General features: G+C 41.3%; 1 protein-coding gene across 2 annotated transcripts in view; it reads left to right on the forward strand.

Annotated features, from left to right (window-relative positions):
- The window catches only part of ECD (ecdysoneless cell cycle regulator), a 66,959-nt gene that overhangs the window by 39,253 nt on the left and 5,260 nt on the right, over nucleotides 1-22,446 (forward strand). For both annotated transcript variants that reach the window (XM_030203440.1, XM_030203439.1), the window contains exons 7-10: nucleotides 4,633-4,761; nucleotides 10,493-10,621; nucleotides 11,722-11,807; nucleotides 17,887-17,993. In XM_030203440.1, coding sequence (XP_030059300.1) covers nucleotides 4,633-4,761; nucleotides 10,493-10,621; nucleotides 11,722-11,807; nucleotides 17,887-17,993 — 451 coding nt within the window. The remainder of the gene's footprint in view (nucleotides 1-4,632; nucleotides 4,762-10,492; nucleotides 10,622-11,721; nucleotides 11,808-17,886; nucleotides 17,994-22,446) is intronic.

A 22,446-nucleotide genomic window follows, 5' to 3' on the forward strand; every position in this document is an offset into this window, starting at 1 on the left:
TATTTCCTCGGGAGAACCTCAGAAGATGACAGATATATACAAGGAAAATTCTAAACTCTCAAATTTCTAACCCTGTTAACATTTTCTATCATTTATGACTTTAAATGAATATTATAGGACTCTTTAATCGCAGAGACGGAAGAAGCCTGAGTCTGTACAGGTAAAAGATGTTTATCCAAAACCTGAATATTTGAATTCACATTAGTCAATTTCTCCACTACTTCTTGGCAAAAATTAATGTTATGACTTATAACAGCCTTAAGCATACCCTCCATATGTTGGTTTAAGTTCCATACATCTTTCAAAGTTATATCCTGCTTGTCTCTTAATGGCTGAGGCTATTGGCTAACTCCATAGCTTGCAGAGATTAGGTAACTTTGTAAAAGAAGTTAAATGAGAGGCATTTTCAGTCGGCCTAGAAACAGCCGGAGCTAGGGTATCTACTTGAGATATCCCCACCTCGCAGTATCTGGGTTTCACTAGAGCACAGGTCCCAAGTAATATCAGGGTTTCAGTAGAGCGGGGGTGTAGTGCTGGATTTACCTCCTTTTTCTTTTGCTCTAGCTAATAGCTTTAACGGAGCTAGGGTGACATCTGGTGGTACTAGGTCCTTCCCCCTCGCCCCCTCCCTTAACAAGGTTGCAGTACTATGGAGTTGGCTGCATATGGGAAGCAGAAGCCCTGTCTGTGTGAGACTACTTGTTTTGAAATCTACACTGACTTTTCTGTGCTAATTTTCCTCAGAGGTGTAAGTAGCTTTTATGGTAATCTGATCAAAATGTTTTTTTTAATTTTATTTATTTATTTTGCATGAGACAGTTTCTCCATACATGGCCTTTTTTGTGTCCCTGTAAAGTTCTCCTATATTTGGCATGTTGCTGTAACTGCCATCTGGTAGGCGAGTACTCCTCCCTCCAACTCTTTCTTAGTATTTTTGTTTCTGGACACCGTGTATCTAGTTTCCAGTTTGGACTCACTGTTCCAAGTCAGGCGACAGTGATCTAGAAACCATGCCTTTGGGTCAGTTGCTGGCAATTGGGCTGCCTGGTTACTATTTCCCTGTTCTCCCACGTCTCAGAAGTTTCTCTAAAGGGGTCCATGTTTGCTGAGCACTTATGGGCTCCTGCTCTAGGTTCTTCTTTCTGGGATGCCATTGAGCTTGAAACAAAATATTTGGCATTGTATAACCCAAGACCAATAGTACGTAGTGGGAATCTGCCACAGCCCAAGTTTAGTGGGGAAATTCAGCTTCACACCTGGTGTAGACATCCCCTGTTTTACAGCTTCATTTCTTAGATACTGAATATCTCGTTTTGCAGAACCAACATTTTGCTTATATGTCCATTAGCCTTCCTTGAATTGTCTGTCAGTTTTTACTTTCACCATATTTTAGTGCTGTGGGAGACAGCTACATTTGGCCTTTCAGTGAGCAGGTTGCCTCACTGAAATTATTTCAGCTGGAGCTACTCTGTCTAGTGCAAAAAAAAAAAATTTTGAATCTGCAAGTCAAGTGGGCTCACATCTCCACAGGTTGTTCTAAAATCTGTGAGTTGAAGGCATTTAGGGTTGAGCTGTATTTTTGTGCAAGGTTTGGTTCCTTATGGCCCAGTGTAGTCCATTTATCAGGAATTGTTGAGCAGAAAGGATTCTTTTCTGGTTAACAGCTCTTTTAGACTGTGAGCTGTGAATGGGGTTGGGGGGGGGGAGGCTATTCTATACTAGCAGGCTACTCTCCTTCCTTTGTCAGTGGTAACAACCAGTTGTATAGTAGTTCTGTACTCTGATGTCTTGCACTGCTCCAGGAGTCAAGTGATTCACTTTTACAGCTTTACTGCATCTATAAGTGGTCTACAACTGTTCCCTATATTGTACACTTCTTATTTGTGAGACTTGGCTGTGTTCCCTGTAGCACTTTCTGTGGCCATCGTTTTGGCATCCCCAGACTGCATTAGACAGTTTCAGCGAGTTCCTTCTGCATGATGAGGCTTCAGCAGTACTCGGTTATATGCCATAACTTCAGCCCACCTGTGTTGCACAGATATGGTGGCAGCCATCTGCTTGGCGGATCTCTAGGGACAGCCCATACTTTGTGGTAGTCAATTTGTAGAGTTTCTTTAATGATCTTTCTTTTTAGTCTTCTTGTACCACCCTTTTAGGCACTGGCTTGCTACATCCCAGTAGTCTGTACTGGTCTGGTATGTATGAAAAAGAAGGAGAAATTGTCTTTTTTTTTTTTATTATTATTATTATTTTAGTCCTAACAAACCAGTTCAGAATCCTACTGTAAGTGGTTTTTCTTGTCTCATTGCTTTCTTCACAGCTTCAAGCCTTCTTTGATCTGATCTGCTCTATCTCACACACTTCCTGACTTAGGGCTTCTTTTACAAAGCTACGCAAGTGATTCCCATGTGGCAAATGAGGGTTTGAAGAGGCTTCCTCTCATTTGCTGCACCGAGAATCGGCAGCGGGGCTTTGTAAAAGAGGCCCTTAGTGAGACTGCTCCATATCAGTAGAGGTTCTGCCTACCATGTGGATGTGGCTATTCTGTCTTTTTGTCACAAGAGTTGAAGGTTTTTGGTTCAATGACATTATACTCTTGAGCACTATTGCTTGGTTTGTCAAAATACTGAACATTCTAGAGCTGCATGATACCCTTAAAGGGGGTAAAGTACAAAGGAACTGCTTTTATTCTCTGCCTTAATCTGCTGTAAGCAGACATTACCCAATAGTCTTGTCAGGTGAGATGTAATGTCTCCTTGTGCCAGTAGCGTATCAAGGGCAGGACGATGGGGACTGTCAGCCCCAGGTGCAGGCAGCAAGGGGGTGCACAGAGCAGTCGCATGGCTGTCTGCTCTGTCAGTTCCCTACCCCCTCTGATGTTTCCTGGGCTGGGGCAGGGGACCGGCGGAGCCGACATCCACACAACTGCTCTGTGCACCCCCATGTGGTGAGAATGATGCGCTTCGGAGAAGGGGAGGTGGGTGATATGCTTCAGGGGGAGGGGGTGTGATGCGCTGAGAGGAAGGAGAGGGGGTGATGCGCCGTGGGGGGCATAGTGGCGACCCGCTCCGGGTGGCAGCCAACCTAGGTACTCCACTGCCTTGTTGATGCATGCCATGTTTGTCTGTCATGCAAATTTGTTTTTGCAAGCTTTTCTTAATACCTAGTTGAAGGATTAATGGAATGACTTGGTAGTTTTCAGTTACAGATTTCTTTCTTTTTTTTTTTTTTTTTTTTTAGATGTGTTGTGGACTATTTTGTATTTGTATTTTTATATGTTTTTAAGTCGCTATGCTCACATTAGCCCTCTCCTTCAGTCACTTCACTGGCTCCCTATCCGTTTCCACATTCAATTCAAACTTCTCTTATTGACCTATAAGTGCATTCACTCTGCCGCTCCCCAGTACCTCTCCACTCTTGTCTCTCCCTACGCCCCCCCCTCGGGTACTCCGTTCTGTTAATAAATCTCTTTTATCTGTCCCCTTCTCCTCTACTGCTAATTCCAGACTCCATTCCTTTTATCTTGCTGCACCTCACGCCTGGAATAAACTTCCCGTACGTCTATCCCCCTCTTTGGCCGTTTTCAAGTCCAAACTTAAAGCCCACCTCTTTACCACTGCTTTTGACTCCTAACCACTTCTCACTTGCCCTGTCCTTTTATCCTCACCTCTTTATTCCCTTATCCTTAATTGTTCTGTCTGTCTGCCTGTCTTATCTAGATTGTAAGCTCTTTGAGCAGGGACTGGTGTACAGCGCTGTGTATGCCTTGTAGTGCTATAGAAATGATAAGTAGTAGTAGTAAGCCATTTAGTGTTAAGTGGGGTATACATTTGTAAAATAAAATAGCTACCTACCTACACTGGGGATCAGTGAGATCATCTCAACACACACAAAATAACTCCTCAAAAGAAAATATACCAATAGTGGGATGACTCGGAGCTAAACTTTATACTTTATAAAAATAAGAAGGAAAAAGCCTCAGAGCCTGAACCACTGCAGTACAGGAGAAAATGCTGGGAGCTTCCAAGACAGTTACTTCTCTGGCATAAAAAACCTTCCATATTTAATTTCAAACAGGTATTCCAATTTATCAAGATTTGAAGCACTTATCTACATAAAAGGCTGAGAAATAACACGGGTCCCACTGTGCAGCGAACGTTTAACTTATCGCTGCATCAGGATAACAGACCAGCTGTAAAAAATTAGAACACTCATATTCAGACTACTTGCCCAAGATCAAACCCACTAGGTAAAAGACATACATTTAAAGCAGCATGTGTTCAGTCAAACTCAAAAATGGCTGCGGGATGCCTTGCTTAAGTAAGAAGTAGAACTTCACTTCCTTCTATGACGCAACACAACACCAGTGCGCAAAAAAACTTTTTTTGATAGCATTCTTTTTTTTTTTTAATGTATGTATCTTATGCTTTTATGTATATCTTATCTTCTTATTCCTGTCAGTATGATCAGTGAGATCATCCCAAAGATGAACAAATGTTAGAGCCAGAAGACAGCACTTCTCAAAAAGCTGGACAGAAAAGCCGTACGATATTGTGTGTTTCTGGTTAAATTGGGTGAACATCTCCAGCTTAGTTAGAATTTACACGTTCCTGTGTGCTTCTTTGTTTGTAGGTTACTTTTACAAAGTGCTTATATGCACAGCTGATGCAGCAGCGTTTCCTGCCAGACCGCCGAAGTGGGTACAGCTTGCCCTCCCCATCCCACACCCATTACAAAGCACATGAGCTGGGCATGAAGCTGGTAAGACTTTCTGCAGTGTTCTTAATGCAGCCATGTTCGTTTGTTTATACAGTACAGTCTCGATTATCTAACGTAAATGGGACTGACCCATTGTCGGATGAGCGAAAAGTCAGATAATACGTAAAATAATAGTAACCCCTCAAACTATGCACGGAAACCTAACTTTATTCATGGAGAACAGGCATCAGGTATCTTTAATTTAAAAAAAAATGTATATTAACAGTAATCGGCAATGAAAAACATTGTACTGCAGGCAATTTGAGCACAAATACAGAGCAGTGTACAGTTCAGCAATTGTACAGCAAGCCATGTAAACAAAAACACAGAACCGAGCAAGGGAAACCATATTTATCTACTGCATATATTGTACAGAAATACAGAATGAAGCAGAGCCCATTTCTCAAGATCACTGTGTTGTCTTCGGTATGAAGCAGAAATCAAGGCTGCAGAAGGGAAATTAGAAACCCTCCAGATCTAAGAATGAGAGAATAAAGAAAGCGCTGTAAATGTAAATGAACAAACAGGAATACAGTAGGTGTACATAAGTATTGCATAAAACTCAGTGTGCACAATAATCTTACCATGATTCCATTTCTGCAAAAGCACAGCCTCAGATCAAAAATGGTTCCCTAGCAGGAAAAGCAAGGTCCCAGCTCAAAACACTTTAATGTTTTCAGCTGAGGGGAGATATGATAGCAGTCTATAAAATAATGAGTGGAGTGGAACGGGTAGACGTGAGTCATTTGTTTACTCTTTCCAAAAATACTAGGACTAGGGGGCATGCAATGAAGCTACAAAGTAATACATTTAATACAAATCAGAGAAAATGTTTCTTCACCCAACGTGTAATTAAACTCTGGAATTCGTTGCCAGAGAATGTGGTAAAGGCGGTTAGCTTAGTGGGGTTTAAAAAAGGTCTGGGTGGCTTCCTAAAGGAAAAGTCTATAGACCATTATTAAATTGACTTGGGAAAAATCCACTGCTATTTCTGGGATAAGCAGCATAAAAAGTATTGAACTTTTTTGGGATCTTGCCAGGTATTTGTGACGTGCATTGGCCACTGTTGGAAACGGGATGCTGGGCTTGATGGATCTTTGGTCTGTCCCAGTGTGGCAATACTTATGTACTATGTTCTTTAGCAATTCCTTTAATATCATCCAGTGCTCAAACAGGCATTGTTAGAAACCTCGTCTCGGGTCATGAGTTTCTGCTCTATAGATCAAACAGCTTTTTTCCTCTTTTGCCGCCATGCTGTAAAAAGCAAGATCTTAGTTTAAAACTTCTTTAACAGAAGAGAAGCTGCGTGCTTCTTAAGGTCGATGAGCGGTGCTTGAAGGAGTATCAGCTGCAATACATGGTTCCTTTGCAGAGAAGCATGATCTCAGATCAAAAACATGGCTTCCTTGCAGTGTGTGAAGCTGGAAGACAGGAAGAAAAGCCATATACTTCTTAACAGCAATGTGATGACATCACCAAGGGGTCTGTCGGATATGCTGGATGGTCTGAGTAGTGAAGGTCAGATAATAGAGACTGTATTGTATTGTATTTTACTTTCTGTATTGTAGGAATTGTGTTGCACAGTAGCAGTTTTTACATCCAGACTTGGCTGCACCCTACATTGTTAGGCTGGGGTTTTTTTTTTTTTTTTGGAGGGCACCCTGTAACTGTACTTTATTTCTAATAGAGCAGGATTAGATGTACTGACTGCTTTATAAGTATTAGTGGGAGTATCCTTTACAGTTTAATACTCCAGAAATGTCCCAGTACTCTGTCTGAAAATTGCAGACATTAGAGAAGGGGAGATGAAAAATTGTTCTTTTACATTACTTGCTATAGCACCTTAATTCTCTTATTAGATAGTGCCTGTATAAGAAATTTGTTAGACTTGTAGACTAAACTTAAAAACATGACAGCAATTGAAGACTTCAGGGCCCAGAACACTAACCCTGTGACTCTAGCTATAGTGCAGAAGATGAGCTTGAGTGCCCTAAGTAATGGGTTGGATGTGCTGTGGAGGTAACACACTGCATCACAGGGAAGGAGGGAGGGAAGACAGATGTTGCTATTGCAGCAACCTCTGTCAGCCAGTTTGTGTCTGAGTGATAGTTTTGGAACAGAGGTCCAGTACCTGAGGCTGCCTAAGCGTTAGTTTGGGATAATGAGTGTGAGGGAGTCTATAGGAAATTCACTCCCCCTTAACAGTATTTCCTTATAGTCACAGAGCCACCTTAAAGAATACACTACAGAGCAAGGAGAAGATCACTCAGCAACAGCAGGACTTGTTCAAGGCAGGATAAAAACCCTCAATACAGCTCAGTCAGAGAGGCATAGAGGAGAAAAGAGAAGCCCTACAGCATAGGTATCCACTGTATACGCATAAGCTGCTGAACCTCCACTTGGATATGCCAAGTTTGTCTTGGAATCCTGCTGAAACTGTAACTCTGAAAATCAGGGCCAAGCCAGCCTGGTTGTACTCAACTTTGAAAGACAGACCTTTAATGCTGGGATCCAACCAGAGCTAAATTGTTTGTGCTGTCTTTTGAGAGACGGGCTAGTGCACACTGTGGCCCTTCAGGAGCAGGCTATGAGGGAGAATTCTTGCCCCCAAGAACTGGTTTCTTTTGTGTTTATTTCCTTGCACCTGTTTAAAGGAACAGGTTACCCCTTTTCTTGCACTTTACCTTTAATCCCGCTGTCTGAGTGTGGTTTATCAAGGCTCAGGGCTGGTCCTTGCTCATGCTAAAATGTATAAGGAATAGAGATAAAATAGATCCAGTTTACTGAAGCGTAATAGTATTTTACATATTGGAATAGGCCTGCACTAACAATAGTTGGAAAAAGCTAGACCATAAGGGCCAAATATTCAAGCAAAATTATCGATATAGTGTCAGCTTCAGTCAGCGCAAATATCCAAATGACAGCAATCTGTGGGTATTCAGTATACTACATGGATAGTGTCACTGAATATCCTTCCAGACCAATTCTGCACTATCCAAATCATACTGAGGCAGCACGGAGGTGGAGCATGGACAAAGGAAGAAGTTATTTGGAGAGTGATAATACCCAATATGCTGTCCTGATAAATGAGGTTAGAAAAATTCCTGTCATAACTTTATCTGGATAGTGGTTTAGTGTATCTGGGTTTTAAAAAGTTTTGGACAAGTTTCTGGAGGAAAAGTCCATTTTCTGCTGTTAAGTTAGACAGGGGAAATCCACTACTTATCCCTGGGATCGGTAGCATTAAATGTCGCTGCTCTTTGGATTCTGCCAGGTACTTGTGATCTTGATCGGCCACTGTTAGAAGCAGGGTACTAGGCTAGATGGACCATCAGTCTGACCCAGTATACCTATTCTTATGTTCTTAATTTCTTACGTGATTTGAATGTCACCACTAGTAGTGGCACATGGTATCCAGATGATAGTGCTGAGTATCTGTGATTAATTTAACTATCACAGCCAGCATTAAAAAAAAAAATGCTGACCTGCTGCAGCTAAATATTGACTCATAAGAAAATACTGGGTCAGACCAAAGGTCCATTTAGCCCAGTATCCTGTTTTAAACAGTGAGCAAGCCAGCTCACAAGTACGTAGCAGAAACCATGCTCCATGCTACCAATCCCAGGGCAAGCAGTGCTTCCCCATGTCTTGTCCCATTAGCAGACTATGTATGGACTTTTCCTCCAGGAACTTGTCCAAACCTTTTTTAAACCAAGATACGCTAACTGCTGTTACCACATCCTCCAGGAAAGAGTTCCAGAGCATAACTATTCATTGGGTGAAAAAATATTTCCTCCTATTTGATTTAAAAGTATTTCCTTGTAACTTCCTTGAGTGTCCTCTAGTCTTTGTACTTTTGGAATGAGCAAAAAATGATTTACTTCTACTCGTTCTACACTACTCAGGATTTTGTAGACCTCAATCATATCTCCCTTCATCCATCTCTTTCCAAGCTGAAGAGCCCTAACCTCTTGGAGGAGTGGCCTAGTGGTTAGGGTGGTGGACTTTGGTCCTAGGGAACTGAGGAACTGAGTTCAATTCCCACTTCAGGCACAGGCAGCTCCTTGTGACTCTGGGCAAGTCACTTAACCCTCCATTGCCCCATGTAAGCCGCATTGAGCCTGCCATGAGTGGGAAAGCGCGGGGTACAAATGTAACAAAAAAAAAAAAAAATAACCTCTTTAGTCTTTCCTCATATGAGAGGATTTCTGTTCCCATTATCATTTTAGTCGCTCTTCTTTGAACCTTTTCTAATTCCGCTATATCTTTTTTTTTGAGATACGGCGACCAAAACTGAATGCAGTACTCAAAGGGTCGCACCATGGAGTGATACAGAGGCATTATAGTATTTTCGGTCTTATTTACCATCCCTTTCCTAATAATTCCTAGCATCCTCCTTGCTTTTTTGCCCACCGCTGCACGTTGAGTACTTAAATACTGCAGCCCCCTCCCACGATATCCAGCTTTCCCTTTTATGCATATTGCAAGGGATCCTCTGTTCCAGGCTTTTTTGAATTCGTTTTATTTTTAATAGAATTTTAAATTATAATCAAGTGTAACACTTGTACAGAAAAGTGACCTGGTTTTCATTATATAAAATGTGAAATTTTATATTAAAGAAAAAAAATATAAAGAAAATATTTCACCAGAATATATTCATGGTCACAATTATGATCAGTTATCTAGAAAAACAAAGCAGGAATTTGCTGAGTCTGATTCCCAAAAGGTACCAGTAAATTATTACACAGAGCTATTTCCACCCCTCCTGTTAGACCCCTTAGCAGTTAGAAATGCAGTGAGTTGAGGGGGTTAAAAAAAAAACATACTTATTCATCTGATATTTAACAATGCACTTGCAAGGATATCTTAGAAAAAATGTCGCCCCCAAATGAAGTACCCCTGGCTTCATCATAAGAAATTGTTGTCTACGCTTCTTAAGTAACATCAGGAAAAACGAATTTTCAGTCCAAGAAAACCTTTTTCCCTATTCTGAAAAAATAGTCTCATTAACCAGTTTTTATCTGGAGTTAATGCCACAATTGCAATCAAAGTCGATGGTGGCTTCTTTGAATTCTGATTCCTATATAATTAATTCTCAAGAGTGGTGAAAAAAAAACTAATGCTTGTTCGCTGAGAACAAGCAAGATAACAGCCCTTCCATATGGGTGGTGTCTGGCAGAGCCTAGGCTAGAACATTGATTACCAAGCTCTGTTGAACACCCAGCGTCACTGAGGTGCCTGGAGGCCCCTCAGTGCTGCTTTTTCTGCTGTGCTAATAATGAATTGTGAATTTTCTGCTTCCATGATGTCACTTTTTTCCAATGACTTCCTTCAAATCATCCTGCTACTTAGATTTTTGTTGAAGTTTTTAGTTTTCTTACTTTATCAACTAGCATGAGCCTACACTGGTATATCTGCGTTAGGCAACATTGGTCTTATTTTTCCAAAACTGAGTCATTTGATTTCACACTCGCAATTTTTTAAATTATTTATTTACTAGTTAAAAAAAGGCCCGTTTCTGGCACAAATGAAACAGGCGCTAGCAAGGTTTTCCTCGGAGTGTGTATGTTTGAGAGAGTGTATGTGAGAGTGACTGTGTGTGAGAGAGAGAGAGGGTGAGACTTCAATAGCTTCTGTGTAAATTGCTTTGACAAATTGTGATGTATGTTTTGTAGGAAACTTCAGTAACATTTTGCTCTGTTGGCTCTATTTATTCTTTTTTTTTTTGTTCCAGGCTCATGGCTTTGAGATTTTATGTACAAGACCTGGTGTCCATGCAACCTCAGCCTCTACTAGACAGATACTGCAAGGTCCGCTCTGGGATGGCTTCCTGCGCAGCCTGCAGAAGAATGATTATTTCAAGGTGAGAGTTTGGCCATTTCCCTCATGATTCAGGGGTATAGAAGCAGTTATTGTCATTGTGATTGTGTTTGCCAGATATATGTAGTGTTGAACACAGACTGTTAACTTACATAGTTAAAGGGGTGATGAAGGGAGAGAAAAGTGTGAAAGATTCACAGGGAGCATGTTTAAGCAGCATATGGAGGAGGAGAAACAAGAATCCCATCCCTCCATGACAGAACAATGTGTTAAATGTGTTTTAAACCTATAAAATTGACTTTATTAAACCTTGAAGGGCATTTCTCTAGCTTGGTCAGCAGGTGGTGCATGTTTTACGTTAAAGATGTTATAGAAAAGTGCATGCCCTCTTTTAGTTTCACTTAGTGAAGAAGTGAATCTAAAGTACTGTGAGCTGTATACTTTTAAAACGTGTTGACTGGGCCCTGATTGGCCTGGAATTTGAAATTACCCAGCAGTTGTTGCTGGTTGTTGCTTCAGTTTCAGCCCAGGAGAAGGGAGAGAGAGAGAGCTCTTTGCTGAAGCTCTGAACAGCTGTATACCTTGATCTCCCCAGGTACTTTCTAGGAAGTAAGGAAATGTTTAGTTAGTGTTATAATTGATCCATATTTCAGTTACCTGTTATTGTTTGGTGACTGCACATTTTTTTTTGTTCAGTTTTAAGACAAACTATTAGTTTGTTGACTCTGCCTGTCTGGACTGATACAAAAATCCTGTTGGTTGTATGTTGGGTCTGTGAGTGCTTTCTGGGACTGTGGGACCACTGGGAGTGTAGCCCCCAGTAACCAAGAAATCACTGGGGATAATTTGAGAGTGGGAGACTCACCCAGAGGTGGTTGTGACCCAGTCAGTGGGAGGAAGGTGCTAGTGTAGAGCACAATCGGCAGGTGCAGGTAGGCCTGACCTGTGTTGGGGATATACCCTCAAGTGTTTGCAAGGTAACCCCAGGTGGGTGGCTAGGCGTTTCTTGAGATGCCCCTTTCCCTCCCCCGTATTTGCCTGGCATTGCAACATCTTAGAAGTAGGTATTGGTTTGTTTTGCACTTTGCCCAAAAACATGTTGACCTCTGTACTATCCTAATGTTGTTGCTATGTATCGCACAGGGAGAGCTGGAAGGTTCCGTGAAGTACATGGACTTGCTGCAACAGGCAGAAACCTTTTTCAAGCAATCTGTGGTCAAATCAGAGAGGTAAGCTGCCACCTGCAAAACATAAGTCAAGAACTGATCCAGTTTCACAATTTCTTGTTTTTGTGAATGCTGGAATTTGTGGATTATATATGTGATTTATTTAGTACAGTAGTCTTAAACTGGGGCCATGTGTACTCCTGCAGTACTTGAAAGCTTGTCAGAAGTATGCAGAGTGCCACTACTGCATGGGAAAAGGAAGTTTGATCCATGGAGGCAAGCACTCTTCCACTCAAAGCATTAGGCATTCCCTACACAAAAGACTAGCTTTGAGCAGGTGATCTGGGCTTGCTGCTAGTGCCAGTTAGAGATGCATAGAGGAGAACATGAGGCTGACACCACCAGCACAAGAGGGGAGACAGCTGCAGAAGCAGCAGGCACCTTGGATGACGACAGAAGCAGTTTGCTTCTGTCCCTGTGGCTGTCTCCTCTCCCCATTTCCTTATTGTGCATTCTTCCGATTAGAGAGAGCCAGTGAGCTTAGTTGCTAAGATTTAGTGCTCAGGTATTCTATTCCCACACTGGCTACAGTTTGGGATACTTCAGAGGGAGCTGAATACTTCCATGACAAGATTCACATGGTTAATTTTGAGTTCCCCACCAGGTCACCTTGATGGAGGAAGATATTGCGCATTGTATAATAGTGACACCTAGTACTCAGTGATTTATGATTGTAGTGTTCTGAAAGGAATTGGGGTACAGGGCCCCCAGCCAAGGACTATTGCATCAGAGGCTGGAATAAAGTAAGTTTGGGGGGGATATTAAACTAGGGGATACATACCTGAGTAGGTAAGAATGAAGGCAAACTGCACCAGATTTGCTGATCTGGAAGTGCAAAGGAGCAAGAAACTACTGGGTCAAAAAAAGTTCAAAATTACACTTGCACAGAGGCTTGGGGCAACTGCAGGGCCAGAGAGAACATGTTTGTTCCTGTGGTTCTTACTGCTTCATCTTGAATCCTGCTACACTTACACTCATGCTCATGGTGATAGCTCCGTTTTCCAGTTCTCAGATTAGACGGCAAGAGGCTAGGAGATGGTGAGCACATGCTTCTAAGATCCTGTGTCCCCCTATCCTGATGGCTTGTTACAACTTCTCCATAATATCATGAAACCAAGAGGAGCCTAAGGGACAGGCAGGAGATGAGGATAGTAAAAAGGAACATAAGACGGAAAAGAGAGATGAGGAAGGGATAAGAAACAGAGAAAAGAGGTGGAAGAGAGAGAAATCCAAGTGCAGTATATGAAGAGGCTCCTGACAGGGGAAGAGAAGATGGAGAGACACTAGCATCGATATGAGGATGATATGAAGAGAAATCTTGGGAGAAGAAGCACAGAGGAGATGGAAAAGAATGTAAAGGAAGTGGGGAATTGAAAGGTGCCAGAAAGAGAGGGTGTTAATGAGAGAATCTGGGCAGAGAGAATGAAATGGAAGGTGTAGATGGAGAGCAACCTGGAAGAAGCAGAAGAGAAGATGAGTTTGGAGTGGGGGAGGGGAGAGGAGGGTTGATATATCACTTATATATACTCCCTTTTTAAAGCCCTAGATGTATCCATGTTTGTTATGCATGAATATATATATATATATATATTTTTTTTTTTTTTTTTTACAACGTATGACCAGATTGAAAAAAATAGAACAATTGTGTGTCCTGTTCTTGCTTAAGCAGTACTAAAACAATTTCTTAAAACATAAGAATGTTAACCCATTCCCAAGCCCTCCAGTCTCTCTCCTTAATTCCCAGGTATAATTCCAGTTCTGTCCATCTACAAGATCTGTGCCCCCCCCCCCCCCCCCCCACACACACACACTGTCATCTTCTTCCTCTTCTCCTCCCCCATGGCACATATCCAGCTTGCTCTCTCTCCCCATGCTACACCCCCAGTTTGCTCCTGCGATTCCATGTTGGAGTGGAATTTCATGCCTGAGGGAGGAATCGAGCCTTAGGATGGGGAAACTCTCCACAAAAAAATTACAGGAAGATAGAATTTTGCAGAATTTTTAAATATTATGCAAAAAATTCAAAATCTTTGCACTGAATGCCCCTAGGAGTCCCTTTGGGCATCTCTTTTGCTGTAGGTAGAAAAGTCAAGGATTCTTTAAGACTGGATTTGGCTGTAGCTTCTACGCTAATACATAAGAATACTTTTTTTTCCAGTCACTGTTGTGCAACTGCTATTTTTGCTATGATTAAATATTTCTATAACATTTTAGATACACACTGCTGCACCGATACACAAGAGACAGTCCATGTTCAGTAATTTGAGCATTTACTTACAGTAGGGCTCAGGTCATATGACTGGGAAGGCAATGGAAAACCACCCCTTTAACAGTCTGCTAAGATGTTCACAGCTTGGTACTTATGTACATCCTTTACCTTTTACTGTATGAATTTACAATAGATACTGTACCAGTACAATATAATTTATTATAGATATAAAAGACATATATGAATCGGCAATAAGTTTCTACATAGCATATACTGGAAAGAGAACTAGGTTTAGATTTTGCATATAAAGTAAAGATACTTTACCTGTAGCTAGTATTTTCTCCAAGGATAGCTATTGTCAGTTTAGTGTAAGAATGCAAACATAAGAAGCACAGAAAGGAACAAAACTCCAAAGATCCAAGAAGCACCAAACAGAGACTGCCAAAGAAGATGCAGTCTTTTCTTCCATTTTATAAAGGTAATGGCTGAGACCATTAAGTTGGATTGGGAACATGAGCCTGGGGCTGAAATTTTGGACATCCTCATTCTTCCCCCCCCCCCCCCCCCCCCCCCCCCCTCAGAAGGTATGGTTGTACCCAGGGAATCATGAGAATGTGGAAAATACCTCTTTGTTCAACCTGTTTGAAAAACAGCTACTACATTAGTCAATGTAGCTGAAGCCACTCTAAAGATGGCCAAGAGATCTTTGCTGCTGCTTGGGAGGACACAGTTATCCTAGACCTTGTGAAGAAAGTATTCAAGAGTGTTGTGCTCATGTCCCTCATAGCTTTTTAATAACTCTCTTCATGAGTCAATACATATGAAAAGTTCAGGGCAAGGTAGTTCTATAAGAATTTTTTTCTCTCAACAAATGTGACGATCTTAGGTTAATAATGGCTAAAGGAAGAAAGTGTGGAAAATTTGACCAGATTAAAATGGTAATTGTGCCTGCATACTCGTGTGGCTGAAGGCTTTGGACCTTAGATACAATGTACAGGAAAATGCTCACAAGTGTGCCCTGTAAGTGAGGACAGTTCTTTTGGTTCAACGTCAAATCAAGAACCACTGCCAGAAATTTCAGACCTTCTGTACTGTCCTTTTAAGCTACCCTCTAAATGCCCATTTGACAAATTCTCTTGACTCCGTCCCTTGTCCTCTCTGGCACACTGAACTTCCTCCTCATAGAGTCTCCACCTCCAAACGCCCCCCCCCCCCCCCCCCCCCCCCACACACACACTTTCTGCCCAGAGTGGCTGAATACTTCTATGACAAGGTTCACAAGGTTAATCTTGAGTTCCCCATCAGGTTACCTCCATTTCCCCTTCCTCTACCTCATTCTCAAATCAATCCTTCAACTCCTGCCACCCTTTTTCTAACATTAGAGAGGAGAAAACTGCACATCTCCTTACCTTTTATGTTGCTTCTTGTGTTATAGCCCATCTCCACCTATACAATTCAGGGTGCGTTACAATAAAAAGAGACCAGACCCAAAGTGTCCAGAAATTGGAACAACCAATATAGAATTACCAGAAAAAAAAAACATTTAACGAAGAACACTATAAACCACTTTGTGAGAAAAGATTTCAGATCTTTTCTAAACAATACATCGCAGAAATAAAGGCAAAAAATTCCAAATATTAGCTATCTGATATTGGAGTGATGCGGAAAAATGTTTGCGATTTTAATTTGTAAACAGAAATGCAAAAGAAATTGACTTCTAGTACTGACTCTATGTAGCAATGCCATTAGGTCAGTCATATATGCAGGAGCATCACCATATAAAATTCTCTTTAAAATAAATATGGGCCTTAATTGACAACCATTTAATTTTAGATAGTAACTTCTCACTCAATCATACCTAGACAGGCCAAATATCAGTCTAACCTCCATATTTTGCATGACTTGTAAGCAGTCAAATAAGGATTTGGGACATCCAACTGAGACAAGATTGCAATAATCAAATCTATATAATATGAGCGATTGAACAAACAATCTAAAAGAATCAACAGAAAAGTATTTTCTGATAACTCTTTCTGAAAGTGAGATAAATCTTCAACAACACAGACATTCCCACCCTCCTAGGTGACACACATTTCAGACTATAGCTAGGAAATTACATGTTGTGAGGACTTCGTATCCTGCTTGTCCTCAGATAAAACCAAGTTACTCCATGAACAGAAAGATAACAAGTCCTTCCATACCCTCCCACTTCTCCAGTGAGTTGTATTCTGCGCTAAACTAAACTGTGAAATAGACTAAAGTACTCCCATACGACAGTGGCAGGCAGTAAGTGGTGCACATGCACATTGAATCCCGCTCAAAAGTTCTAGAAACCTAGATTGTATGAGTGTTCCCACACCAGTCTCTTTTAGTCATGTCACCCATGCAGTGAGGACTTGTATGCTGTTGTCTATCCAGAACACCTCCTGCCAGTGGCATAGCTAGAACTGAATGGTCCCTCTGGAAAAAATTAAGATGTGGCCCCCTATAACATCTCTCCAGAGGGGGGGAGGAGAGGGAGGAAGGGAAAAGGAATCCCTTCAGAGCTCCAGTAAACAAACTGCAAACAGACCTGTATAGAATACCTGTCCACAGTAAATGCAAATAAATAATAAAAATAGAAACTGAAATGCAAGATATCAGAGAGACACACATCTCAAAGCTGACATATTACGGTTAATACATTCAGAACAAAAAATGTTCTACCTTTTTGTTATCTGAGCATTGCTTTCATCCCAGTGTCTTGCTTTTCTCTGTTGTTTTTTGTTTTTGTTTTTTTGTTTCCTTTTTGTTTTTTCAGGATTTCTTGTTCTTTTGACATTTCTTCCCTATGTCCACTAGCCATCTTTCCTCTGGATCCCTATCTATCCTGTCCAGTGTCTCCCCTCTGTGTCCCCTATCCCTGTACTCCCTCCATACCAGCAACTCTTCTTGTGTCCCTGTCCTTCCCTATGTCCAGCTTCTCCCCTCCCCCCCCCCCATGTTTCAGCATCTTTCTCCCTCCCCAGGTCCAGTATGTCTTCCTCTCCTTTGCTCCAAGTTTCTGTGTCTTTTTTTTATTCCCCCCCCCCCCCTTGCTCTTGCTCTGGGTGGGTCTCTTCCTTCTGCTTCCCTTCCTATTCCCCCCCCCCCCCCCCCCCCCAGTCCATCTCTCACTTCTCCAGCACCATCACCCTCGCTGGTCCTCAAGAAGTGTGGCAATAAGTGGCAGAGGCAGCTCTGAACACTGGCTGCCTGTGAGCCGGCCCTGCCAGGGCATTCCTTGCACTACATCCTGCCAACATGAAATTGCTTCAGAGAGGTGGGAGAAGGCCCTGGCGGGAGGTATTTGCAGGCAGCCTGAACACAGCACATCGGGTGGACTGGTGCGAGGTGGGTGCTGGACAGGTGTCAGGGACAGAGGAAGGGAAGGATCACAGACTTGAGGGGCAGGGGGAGGATTCATCTGCAGGTGGCCCCTACCATTATACCGAGTTTGCTGAATGGTAGCTATGCTGCTGCCACCTACAGGTAACTAATTTTATCTCCCTTTTGATTCAGGGAGATAAAGCTTTAATGATCAGTTACTTATTGTCCCTGGGTTGTCACTGTTGTACAGCATTGCATGTGTCCAATAGAACTTAAAAATAAGTATTATGTATCGGGTATAAACATTAGAATAGGTGCTAGAATGCAATAAAATTTAGAAACAAGTGCAGTGGCTGTATTTTTCCATATAATGTGCAATCATACAGTCTGCCTTACACTTCCCTACTACTTGCCTGAGGGAAATAGTATACTGAGTGCATGTAGTACCTAAGTTACTTGATTCCATGAGTTTGTGTATAGTTTTACCTCAGTTTTGGTAACTAGACTGCTGTTTCTTGTCCATAGTTCCATTGCCTTGAGCCCTGGGGAGGAGATCCTGTCTGTGTTACAGATGATGCAAGTCAATAAGCAGGAACTTATGGAGGAAGAGGCAGTCCTGGCCCCTGAGGATGGTGAGTGTTGCAGGGAGATGGAATGGGAATGATGACAAAAGACCTTGGGTAAGCACAGCATAACATAACTGAGATGACTTCTTGGGAACGCAGAGGAGTACAGAGTGTCCTATATTAGCAGGTGGATTCACTAAAGCAGCAGTAAATTAGAAATCACTTTAAATACTTAAGGAAAATTGAAATAGAGTAAATTGGGAAGAACAAAGGGGCTGGTTAAATAATTTGGGATTGATGCAATTCCTAGAAAGGAACAAATGGAAAACAAAAGGAAGGAAGAAAACAACTTGGAAACCATTTGCACAAGTGTGCATAGTGGACCAAATTCTATATATGGCACTGCCTAAAAAATCGGTGCCAAATAAAAAATGCACTTAGCGCTAGTCTTTAAACTTCACCTAAAGTCAGGAATGGTTTATAGAATACGCCTAGTACCTGTGCCCATGACTAAAATGTAGGCGCATCCATTTACACCAACTAAAACGGTTTAAATACCCGTGCCTAACTTATGCGTGGATTGGGTGTATTCTGTAACACTGCATGTAAATTTTAGGAGCACCCACGACCCGCCTATGCTTCTCCAATGGCCGTGCCCACTTTTGAGATCTGCACTGTAGAATTTAAGCGCACCACTTTATAGAATACGCTTAGCAAGTTGTGTGGTTAAAGTCTAGTGCCAATTAATACCGATAATTGCCTGTTAGTGGGCAATTATTGGTGCCGATTGGCTCGTTAAGCCATATTTGCAATTTGTCCGTGTGGCCAAAATTGCACGTGTAACTGTTAGTTGCCAAATACAGAATCTGCAGGAGTGTGTCTTAACTAAGTCATTCACCTAGATGCCATCATGGTGAAAGACAGTGATTTGGTCATGGTTGAACATGGTTCAAATATAAAGACTAGGGAAGGGGGGTGGGGGTTCATACCAGGCTATACTCTTTTGAAGGACAAGATATATTTAAAAAAAAAAAAAAGAGTGGACATACTTTTCCAGGAATAATTTTGATAACTGAAATTACCTATGCGCATTTATAACTTCTAGTTTGTGCAGATAGTTTTTCTAGGTAGAAGTACATACATTTGAAAATCCAAACGTGCATCGTTCCAAAGTTTGTCCCTCCCAATTCCATTTCCTAGAATGCCTGCCCCTACAGGGGGTAAAAAGATATGTGCAAAATGACTCTGCATATGTACGTTTACTTGCATATAAAGCAGGCAGTTTTATAAAGGAATATTTTTTTTTTTTTTTTAATGGCTTTGAAATTTATTCTCCCTGCTTTTTGTGTTCACCACTTCAGCAACCAGTGGCATTAGCTCATGTCATGGAATTTCTCCAATGTTGCCAATAACTAAAAATATACTGTATTAATATACCCGCATTCTTACACATATAACATGCGCAAATCGGGGGTGTCTGTGTAAAAATAAACTTATATAATTTTCACATGCATATAACATGCTCTCTACCAGTTTATTTTTCTAAAGCATTCTAATTCCAAAATTAATGCAATTGTTTTTAAGAGCTTTTCCTTTTAGGTTTTTGCAGGCATTATTAGCGCACAAAACCTGCAAAAAGAAAAGGATTTAAAAACAAATGCACTAATTTTGCAATTTGCACGTTTTTGTGAAAATACACTGGTATAGCAGCTCATGCATTATATGTGTAAATCTATTGGTCACTGTCACTAGGGGAAAATTAGATATAGACATGATAGAAGGAAAAAAGAGCATGCAAAACTGCAAGAACAACTAGAGGTACTGGGACCAGTGCTATTTAACATATTTATTTATAAATGATCTGGAAATCAGAACCACAAGTGAGGTGATTAAATTTGCAGATAACATGAAATTATTCAAAATTGTCAAAATGCACGCGGATTGTGAAAAGTTGCAAGAAGACCTTAGGATACTGGAAGACTGGGCATGCAAATGGTAGATGAAATTTAATGTAGACAAATGCAAAGTGATGCGCATTGGGAAGAATAATCCGAATCATAGTTTCTGATGCTAGGGTCCAACTTAAGAGTTGGCACTCAAGAAAAAGACCTTTGTGTCAAAAAGCAAATAGGATTAGGAGAGAGATGCAAAATACCAAAAATATTATAATGCCTCTGTATTGCTCGACCTCACCTTGAATATTCTGTTCAATTCTGGTTGCCATATCTCAAAAAAAATATAGCAGCATTAGAAAAGGTTCAAAGAAGAGCAACCAAATTGATAAGAGGTGACGGAACTGCTCCCATATGAGGAAAGGCTAGAGGTTAGGGGTCTTCAGCTTGGAAAAGAGATGGCTAAGGGGGGGATATGATTGAAGTCTACAAAATCCTGAGTGGTGTGGAACGAGTGGTGAATTTATCTTTCACTCATTCAAAAAGTACAAAGATCAGGGGACACAATGAAATTGATTGGAAATACTTTTAAAACAAATAGGAGGAAATATCTTTTTTCACTCAAAGAATAGTTAAGCTCTGAAACTCATTTCAGGAGGATGTGGTAACAGCGGTTAGTGTATCTAGGTTTAATAAAAGTTTGAACAAGTAGTTCCTGGAGGAAACGTCCATAGTCTGTTATTGAGATGGACATGGGAGATGCCACTGCTTGCCCTCAGATTGGTAGCATGGAACGGTGCTGCTAATTGGGTTTCTGCCAGGTACTTGTGACCTGGATTGGCCACTGCTGAAAGCAGGATATGGGATAGATGGATCATTGGCCTGTCCCAGTATGGCTATTCTTATGTTCTTAGGTAGACTAATAATTGAAAGCTAGCAAGAAATCTTCCCTCAAGCAACAAATTGGAGAGCCCTCTCAAGACTAGGCTATATCTGGGCTTTGTACTGACACATGGAGACAATGTCACTAAAATGATAGGGTCATTTGGGGGTCCAGTGATCACTGTAATATGGTTCCAATATAAATTGGGATCAGAATAAAACTATATTAGAGCAAGTAGAAGTCTATTATTCTAAATAGTGTTGATTCTGTCTACCTCTCTGCATTGTAAAGTTACTTTTGTGGCTTGATGCTGTGCATAATTCAGTGTGTCGTACATACATTTTGTCAGCCATATATATACCTCTCATAATCCCTGCAGAGCCCGAGTTATATCTCCTTCCGCACTTCTAAAACTCATCAACGTTTGAGAGTCAAAGCTCTAGCTATTTCTTAGTAGTTGTGAGATTGGGACAAACACACATACACATCAGTATGACTTAGTAAGGCTTGCGTCCAATGAAACTGAAGCTAAAACAGGTCCTAGCCTTTAATGATTTATGGATCCTTTGTCTGGAGTAAAACTATGGACAACAATTAGAGGAGTATTGAAGTAGCAGTGCTTCTTTGTTTCATGCTTATTAGCAAAGGGGAAGATAATTAAGAGGCCATTCCTTAGCGTCCATACTAGACTGGTTCAGAACCAGTGGGTTATCCCTGTCAACACAGCAGATGGAGACAAAGAAACAAAGTAGTTATTTCCCTTTCTGTGTGACTCGCCCCTTAAAGGCACTGGGCAGCCTTAGAATGCTCAGTATTTCTGACTCCAGCAGATGGTCGCAGACACACCTTGAAGCTTCTAGTCTTAGCTGGGCTTGGAACTGTCTCATTAGGCAGCTGCATTTTGTTGAGCACAGGGGGTACCTTTCTAAAAGGGATTTGAAGAAGTTTGTCTGGAGCAGGGGTGTGACTGGAAGATCTCTCAGTTCCTCACTTCTTTTTTTTCCCCTTGCATCATGAAGGAAAAGGGCTGGTGTGTGAGGAGAAAGCTTTGGTGGTTTATCCCTTCCTCTGCCTCTCCCTATCCACCAGCAGGGGTTTTACTGGGGTCTGAACAAGATATCTTTTCTTCATTGTTGAAAACATGGGGGAAGCTACTGCTTGCCCTGGGATTGTTAGTGTAGGCACTGTTAGTATGACAGAAAATCACTCAGATAGTAATTATTCTGGACTCATTTTGCTAAGGATATGACCAGTACCTAGGTGGCCCTCTGGGTTTGTGCTAGACTGTCCACAATGAAAGGAATAATGCCAAAGTAAATATTATATATGCTAAAAAAAAGCCAGCAATATGGCAAAACACAATACAAAAATATATACTTAGCACAAAATACTGATGATTATACCAATGGATATATGAATATATACGTAAATATGTAACTACGCAACTATAGTGTTCCTGAGAAGAAATTACCACTTAGCATCTAAATTAGGCTAGACTACTTGTCTGAGCAAAACCTGTCTTTCACTGAGAAAGACCAAACTAAGCTCAGGGGTCTTTCCCTCTTATCCTCGTGGTCTTGTAGCTTTGGAGTCCAGATGGAGTGATGAATTGGCCCCTCCTCTTCAGGCTGTAGCAGAATTCCCCTTTGCAAGCCACTTCTGATCAGAATTTAGTCCGAGGTCCCTGCTCTGTGCAGCTGGTTACTTCGTATGTAGAAAGCCACAGAGCTGCTTCGGAACTTGG

This window comes from Microcaecilia unicolor, chromosome 5 (genome assembly GCF_901765095.1).
Source record: "Microcaecilia unicolor chromosome 5, aMicUni1.1, whole genome shotgun sequence".
Taxonomy (NCBI): domain Eukaryota; kingdom Metazoa; phylum Chordata; class Amphibia; order Gymnophiona; family Siphonopidae; genus Microcaecilia; species Microcaecilia unicolor.